This window comes from Echinops telfairi, unplaced genomic scaffold (genome assembly GCF_000313985.2).
Source record: "Echinops telfairi isolate 266 unplaced genomic scaffold, ASM31398v2 ScPeMD7_7467;HRSCAF=8505_1, whole genome shotgun sequence".
Taxonomy (NCBI): domain Eukaryota; kingdom Metazoa; phylum Chordata; class Mammalia; order Afrosoricida; family Tenrecidae; genus Echinops; species Echinops telfairi.
In genome coordinates this window covers 28,009,884-28,018,303 of record NW_022111368.1, presented here as the reverse complement: position 1 = coordinate 28,018,303, position 8,420 = coordinate 28,009,884, and the positions used below count along the sequence as shown (strand labels likewise).

The following is an 8,420-nucleotide window of genomic DNA, read 5'->3' as shown; positions in this document are numbered from 1 at the left end:
GGACGGGGACACGTGAACTGGGAGCCCGGGGGAAAGTGGGGAGTGCTGTTACATGAGGGGGTGTGGAATGTGTGTGATTTGTTAAAAACGTGTGCAGACGGAGTGGGAACTAATGTGCTCTGCACTCACCCAAACCACGATGCAATGCTTCAATAAAAGGCAGGACCAATATCTTACACTGGGGAAGTCTGCTGCAAAAGGCCCATCTGAAGTGTGAAAAGGCAAAGAAGAATAAGGTGTGCCTGAGCCAAGCCCCGGTGTTTTCCTTCAATCGCCCCATGCTGGTGATGGACAGCTGGATGATGAAGGAGGGAGGAGGGGCGAAGGGGAGCGTCTGGGCTCTGGCTCTGGTGAGGACGGACTGCACCACGGACCGGACGGCCAGCAGAAGGTACACAGCTGTGCTGGAAGGGAGCGAGGGCGGGCGAATCCGCCTCCTGAACCAGTCCCTACAAAAGGACTAGTGGAGGGGCAGTGACCCAGAGGAAGGCCTTTAAGGATCGGATAGACACTGTGGCTGCCACACGGGGCTGCCACACAACCAGTAGGAGGGTGGCACGGGGCTGGACAGTATGTTGATGTGTTGTTGCTGGATGGCACCTAACAATGGCAATGAATGTGTGAATCACAAGTTAACTGTTAAAATACTAACAGTCCAGTTACAAAAATAGGGCAAGAAGACACGGACAGACATGAAGAATGGTAAATAAACACATGAAAAGAGATTCGGCACCCGCGGTTATTTGGGAAGTGTAAACGAGGACCAAACTGGAGCAAGGACGATGGAGCAGAGGGAGACCACACCACATGCTGGCATGGCTGTGGACAAAATGCATCTCCAGTTCAATGCTGGGGGCCGGTAAAAAGGCACAAGTACCTAGAAAACAGTATGGCAGTTTCTTATCAACTAAACACTTACCGTAGGACCCAGGAGTCCAACTCCAGCACATGGACCCGACGGAAACAAAAACACATTTCCACGCGAGTGTGCACACAGCAGCTTTATTTGCAACAGCCCCTACTACAGACACTCCAAATGTGCTACAGCAGACGGGCGGTCAAGCTGGCGGGCACGGAATACTACTCAGCACTGAAAAGGAACGGACTCGATAAGACGACTTGTGTTTTGCAGCCATGACAGAGTGAAAGAGATTGCTGATCTCAAAGACCAAGCACTGTATGTTCTATTCACAGAGCACTCTTCAGAAATACCAAAACTACAGAGATGAAGGGCAGTGGCCAGGGGCTAGGAATGGTGGCGGAGAGGTGAATGTGACCAAGGGGCAGCCTGAGGGAGGGGCTATGGCAGTGGACCGGTTCTGGATCCTGACTGTGGTGGTGGCTACTGGAGTCTACAGGTGATAAAGTGACACAGGACGACACGCATGCACGCACACAGTGCCAGCGCCATGTTCTGGTTTTGATATTGTACGACAGCTCCATGAGACAGAGATCGCTGGGGAACTGGGTGACCTCTGCACGATCTTTGCAACTACCTCTACACTTCAAAATAAACGTCCTTCTCAAACACCACACCAAATAGCCCAACCCAATTGTGTTTTCTTTTTTTAAGCCCTTCTGCTCTCCTCTTGGGAAGCCTCCCAGGACAAAGGAGAGGCTACTCCATCCCGTGCACACTGTTCTTGGACCAGGTGGGAAGAGAGAAACACCCACATGCAGGAGGGAGGCAGCCAGCTCTCCTATCTTCAGAATTTGAACGGAAAGACACACATGCTGTCCATGGAGAGCTCTGCAGCCAAACAGTCTGGCGAGTGCAAGCCGGCTGGGTGACGAAGAAGACAAGAGAACCGGCGAGGGTCCCACCCTGTCTGGGAACGTCGGCTGACTGACCAAGAGAATACGCAGCTTTCAGAGCCATTCTGGTGGGTGGGTTTTGGCTTCTTGTCACGATCCTGACTCAAGCAGACACAGACTGAGAAGAGTAGCGTGCATCAGTGTGCCTAGGCCCTGTCCCAAACACTCCTGCTGCCCAAGACGGTGGAGGTTTTTCAGCCACCTAGTCCTCATCGCTGGCAAAGAACACATCCAGTCTCAGCTAAGGCAGGCAGGTGTGTCCAGGTGTACGAGCCGCGCCAGACAGGCTAACAGAACACTGGCCTCTCCCCACACAGGATTCCAATGCCCGGGGGTGGGGGTGGGAGTGGTGTGTGTGTGTGTGGTGGCTGCTGGAACTCATTCATTCGTGATCCAGACGTTGGAGTTCATTCATCTTTCTTCCATAAGTCTCTATTTTTGGAGGTGGTACAGGGTCAACGAAGGGCTACAGTCAACGGACTCCGTCCACTGCAGCAGTCATTCTAGGGGAAAGTCAACCAATAAGGGTCACGCGAAGGTCGAGCCACCATCTCCTCACTCCCACATCTGGCTTCCCATCTCGGTCAGGCCACAGCAAGGTGAGGACCGACTGGCACCTGGCATCCAGTCCTGCTTCTGCCATTCCTCTGCGCCCCAGGCTCCCCCTGGCAGCACAGTGGGAGGCAATGAGGGCCTGCACCTGGAGTCCAGCTGCACCACTCCAAAGGTCAGTTTGGTCATTGTTAGTGCTGGAGTCAGAACCGAACTCTGCGGCCGGCCTCTACCTGCGCAATACCGTTTTTGTGGGAGGGCCAAGAGTAGGCCCAAAGTCTCCTTCCAGCAGTGACCTCTTCTCCAAGCTGAGGGCACCTTTCACAGGGCACCGGCACGCACCTGACAGCCAAGAATTTAAGGAGTGCTTCTCGATCCTTCCCCATTGAAGCTGAGGTTTGGTTTCCTGGTGCCCCAAGGGACAGGCAGAGTCCTGACGTAGACATTCACGCTGTGAACCCAAGCCTCAGGCTCTCCCACAAAGGCAGGATGATTTGGTTTCCCTTTTGGCTTTGGCACGCCCCAGACCAGGATCTTTCAAAGGCAGCCTCTCTGCGCGCTCCAGTCTGCACTGTGACTCAGGAAGGGCCGGTTCTGGGCTCCCTGCCGGGCCTGAACGATTCCTCAAAGCGCCACACAGCGCGAGGCAGACGTGCAGGCCTCGCTCCTACAGAGGTGTGACCGTCCTCCTTGTAAAGCTACCCAATGCAGGAGCTCTGGAGGCCTCTTTCCTGTCTCATACTTTCTTCAAATTGACCAACAAAGCCAAGACAAAAATAGCCACCGCCACCAAGGTCATTCTGACTCAGCCACCCTCCCGTCCGTCCGTTTCCAAGCCTGTCACCGCGATGGGAGCGACAGCTGCATCTTTGGAGCGGCTGACCTGTCGGTTCCAGCAAAGGGCTTACCCACGAACCACCAGGCCTCCACCCAAATGTATCCCACGCCTTCTGAATTTCAGAGAGCCGTTATCCACTAGCTAATGCAAAAACTGCAGTGCCCAGACCGGCTCTGCAGGAGGCCAGGGTGAAAAGTATGGTTCCAGGGGCGCCCCTCCCCTCCCGCCTCTATCCTGTTAGAGGCTTTTGCATGCATGAAGTAGCCTCCCAGCCACCCCTCACACTGGCAGTTGAAACTCCTGGTTGGAACACTGGTAACCTGGCTGTGAGATACATGGCCCTGGGGGCCAGGGGTTGTTGCAGGCAGGTTGAAGGCCCTCCCCACCTACCCTGAATGCCCCTCCACTTGGTCAGTCTTGTCACTTTGACTCTTTGCAATTCAGAGGGAAGAGACGGTGGGTGGCAGGTCCCACACCAAACCCAGGACTCTCGACACAGAGAGGTGGTGTGAGGAGACAGGGCGGGGCTTGGAGCATCCTTCAGTGACTGCCTCTCCAGGGACCTCCATCTCCAGGGCTTAGGTTGGTACCAAGCAGTGGAGTCATCTGTCAGTAATCTCCCCAATACCGTGCAGGAAGAAAGATCACATGGAATAGAAAGAAACACTGAGCGTGGCCAATGTAGCCATGATGCCCCAGGCTCCCAGGGATGGCCAAGTTGTAAACTTCGTTTCCAGCCAATGGAGACAGAACAATCAAGAACTGGAGCTTCTGCCCTCTCCCCGCTCACATTCGGATGCCACAACGGTTCCTTAGGCTGAGACCCCAACCGCAGAGCCCCACGGACCTCCAAATGTCCTTCAAGCCACTTCCTTTATTGCTTCATTCGTGTCTTTGGCTTCTCTAGACCAACGACCCCTGCACGCAGGGGCTTCCAAAAGCCCGGCGAGGGGTCTGTGTTCACCGCCTGGCAACTGCTGCCCCCCACACCTAGGTTGGCCAAAGGGCACCGTCCACCTCTCTCGGTCTTCACTTTGAAACTGCTGTAGAGGACTGGACAATCACAAGTTTCCAGGTCTCAGCAGGCCGCTCAACAGTTGTCATTTTAAACAGGGCAGTGCATGGGGCCCAGTCTTCCACAGCCACTGAGAGTGAAGTCAACAATGTCCAAAGCAAGCCCTCTGCCTGCGCCACTGCCCAGGGCCAGGCTGATCCCAGTCCTCAAAGTTCTCAAGCTGACTCCCCCAGGCCTGGACCGTGCGGGCATCTCCTCCCAACTTGCACCGGGGGCAGCAGCACTGACTTCTGGAAGAAACTCCTTTAGTAAGCGCAGTGAGCAGTCCCACACAGACACTTGGTCAGACCATGGCCGAGGAGGGGGAGGGAGACGCTCTGCTCCGCCACAGCCGGGTCCTCTGAGGAAGACCAGACTCGCCGATCCTAGGGGCCGGTGCTGCCTGCTGGCGCTGAATCACCTAACCTAATGGCTTCACGAGACCCGAACGCTCAACTCTGAAGGCAGTTGGCAGGGAGGCAAACTGACTATCTCGAGGAGGACTGCGGGCAGGCGGGACAGCACACGTGCCCAGGACACCACGAAGCAGCCAGCACCAGCCTGGTCATGGAGGTTGCATCGCACGGCATCTTCAGGGGGCTGGAGGCAGGCGCTGTGGCAGGAGAGGTAGTTAACAAGGGTCAAGGTTTTGCCAGGTTAACACATCCAGACCCTCTGTCCCAGTCATCCCCCTCCTGAGGGTTTTTCCTCCCCCAACAACGTGGTTCTCAATGGAGAACCTGCTGGACACATGCAGTGAACGGCCGTGCAGAGCCCATCTGCAGAAGTAAACTCTTGGGTAAATTACTTATGTTCTCCGAGCCTCCTCTGCCTCATCTGTATGGTGCAGAGGCTGGCAGCTACTTCACAGGGCCCTTGGGTGGATTCAAGGGGACGGTCCATGTGAAGCACCGGGCCTGGGTATCGACGGGAAAGGAGGACACGTGAGGGGAACTGGGAAGGGTGGTGGGACTGGAAGGCACATGCTTTCAGTGCTACGGCGGGGTCCTGCAGCCCAGGAAGGACGCAAGGGACAGCTGCCCCTCTTCTGCTAAGGCAAGGGTTCCCCAATGCTTCTAGAGCTCACTCTTGGGCAACCCCTAAAGGAGCCCCAAGAATCCAGTAGCGCAGGGAAGATAGGGGGAAGAAGGGGTGACATTCAAAGGACAGGCTTCCCAAAGGCAGGGCTGTGCCCACTCTCCCAGGGGCTGCCTGCCAGCATGACAAGGGACCGTGCGGCCAGCAGGACAGACAGACAGACAGAGGAGAGGCAGTCCTGTTCCCCTCCCCCCACCTCAGCTGTAGACAGTGCAGTGAATACTACGCAGTGCCAGGAGCGAAACGAAGGAAGTGCTTGCTTGTCAAGACCTTAGAGAAATCTGTGCCGGCGCGTCTAGCATTTTTTTCTTTTCAAATGTACTCTAGCCATAAGTATTGCAGTCTGTATCATGAACAACTTTTTTCTAAAACTTCATTACTCTGCCATTACCGTACATAAAAAGATCGACAACTGTTTAAAATCAGCTAAGTGTCCAGTCAGGGCGAAGTTTCTCACTGTCTCATCAATGTGTAGTCTGGAGCCCTCTAAGCTCGGGTGCCCAAGGCCTGTGGAGGTTCTGAGGTCCTCTCTCACTGACGCAATCACGGGCGTCGGTCACTCCCTCGTTCGACTGAAACCCAGAGCTGCGGAGCTTTGTCCAGGGTCAGACATCAGCTGAAGGCGGCTTGACTCACAGCCCTGTGTTCTCTCCACAACCAGACTGCCTACCAGACTGGCCTCTGAGCGGGGAGGTTCACTGCCAGGCGCTCTCTGAGTCACCAAGTCTACTGGCATATCCCTGGGCGTAAGAAAAGTGGCCATCTGCAGCCCCTTGGTAATGACATAGCCGTGTACCTGAGAGGAAGACTGAGCCTTGGAGCTAACACCTGTCAGGCAGCGGCCAGACCTGGGCCCCTTTTCTGTGCTCCCCTTAGGCACGGGAAAGGAGTCTGCGGGCCTGGTCCCCTCCTCGCCATTCCCCAGCTCCCCGCCCCAGGAAGCTGCCGAGGACTACCTGGCACAGGAAGACAACAGCCCACGGCAGGGATTACATCAAGTGGCCTCAGCAAAGGTGGAGAACCCTGCGAACCAGCGTTAGGAACGGCACGGCTATTTTAGAGTATGCGGGGAGGGCACAAAGCCCCTCCTCGGTCTGCGGGGTGAAACACGGAAGGCACCCTGACAAAGGTGGAGGGCGGGAGGGAGCCAGCCAAGGCCAACCTCTGTAAAGCCCAGAGACCAACGTCTTAAGTAAAGGAGAGCAGATCAGAAGACTACACGCTTTCCCTCTGAAAGGCTCGCCTCGGGTTGGCCCTCTTCCTTCCTGCTTCTTTTAACAAGGTCTTGTTCCCCATGTGTGCGCAACTGAAGCAAATGCGGCTTTGTGCAAACAATAACAAAGTAACTTTTTAAGTAAAGGAGTAGGACACATAAGCCACCGAATCTGGCATTCAGAGAGCTCGATATTAGAAAACCCATTTAAGCAATTCCTTGTGTTTACTGATTAAAAGGAAACATTTATGTTCCTTCAACTCATGATTCCAAAAGGAAACAAGACAAAACACAAAATCCAATCTATCAGAAAATCTTAGCACACTCGAAACAGAATCTCCACTGTCTTTAATGGAGGCTTTGTTCTCTCAAACAGGCACAGAGAACTACTGTGAGAACAGGCAGACCCAGGGAACAGGTCCTGTGGGGGCAGGAATCTAGACTGTGGGCACAGTGGGTTCCACATGAGTGCGGGCGGGCCGGGGGTGGGCTCATCCATCCGGACTCTGACCTCACGCAGCAGACACTCGAGACACCCCCAGCAGGCTCACGGACAGACAGGCAGAGGCTTTCTGAGTCAGGACACAGACCTGAGAGCCATAAAAAAGCTGAAGATTTCACTATGTAAAAAATTTAAGTATCTGACACACACACCAAAAAGAATCCAGAAGTAAGAGTGAAAAGACAAGCACTTGGTATTTAAGCTAAAAGTAAAAATATAAAAAGAAGAAAAGTAAGTGAGGGCCTGGAACAAAGTATATGCATCTGAATGTGTAAGGCTGCTATTAAAAAAGAGAGATTTAGTTCTAATATAAAAAGCAATTCATGAAAGACATGTAATCTCATTAATGATTAGGAAAAGATCTTGCAAAATGAAAAAACCGATTTCCACAAGTGACCAAGGTGTAGGAAACAGGTGTCCCCATCACTGTTCCTTGAATTGGATGCAGGCTAGCAGAGCCTTCTGAGAGTCAGCTCGCCCGCGGCCGGCCCTCCACTTGCAGGTCTCTGGACCTGGAGCAGTCCTCCGAGAGCTGAGTAAGCATTAGGAACACGGGCATTCACTGCAGCACTATGACAATGTGTCCCTAACTGGAGAGAGGGCACGAGTGCGCACACACAGTGGAACACAAGACTGCTCCCTGTGTACCAATAGGGAAAGGTGCCACATGTTCTTCTGTGACTTCAGTTTTGTCCACAAGAAGTAAAGTAACGAGCCAGAGGAAGTCTGAAAGGATGCCCCTCAAGCGGCTAACAGCGGCTATCAGCTCCGGCAGAGCTCTACTGGGGTGCCGGGCTTCAGACGCCCTGAGCTGCTGCGAGTCAGCGGGTGGAGGCCACCGGGCATTCCACAGAAGGGAGACGAGGCTGCCTTCTCCTGTACAGATACGCCGCTGCCGGAACTGCCACTTTGTCCTACAGCGTCTCTATCAGCCAAACTGACTCGATGGCAGTGAGTCTGAGTGCAGTGGTTACACTGGCTGCTAGCCAAAAGGTCAATGTTTCGAACCCCACCGCCACTCTGGAAGAGCTGGCTCCCTTCAAGATCCACAGCCTTGGAAACCTCTGCTGAACGGATTGCTATTGGTCCAAAACAATTTGACAGCAGCGGGTTTAGGGGTTGCATCTTTATTATCTCTAGGGCTGGTGTTTTAGAAAATTTTCAGTTTCTAAATCATGTACTTCTTCAATGTTTACATTATCTAAAACAAAAACAATCACTTTGAATTGGGGGAAAAGACAGCAATAAAGGAAATTTTAAAACGTCTCCTCTGCTGCACAAAAGTAGGAAGGGTAGTTATGAATCCAATGCATGTCAGGCCTCCACATAACCTTTCCCCTCAGCGACG

The 8,420-nt window shown here is 53.7% G+C and overlaps 1 protein-coding gene across 1 annotated transcript in view; it reads right to left on the bottom strand.

The window, feature by feature from the left end:
- Positions 1-3,423: 3,423 nt before the first annotated feature.
- KANSL3 (KAT8 regulatory NSL complex subunit 3) overlaps positions 3,424-8,420 on the bottom strand; it is a 42,015-nt gene continuing 37,018 nt past the window's right edge. The window contains exon 23 of the mRNA XM_045283837.1: positions 3,424-4,872. Within this exon, the coding sequence (XP_045139772.1) occupies positions 4,748-4,872 (125 nt within the window). The 3' untranslated portion in view covers positions 3,424-4,747. The remainder of the gene's footprint in view (positions 4,873-8,420) is intronic.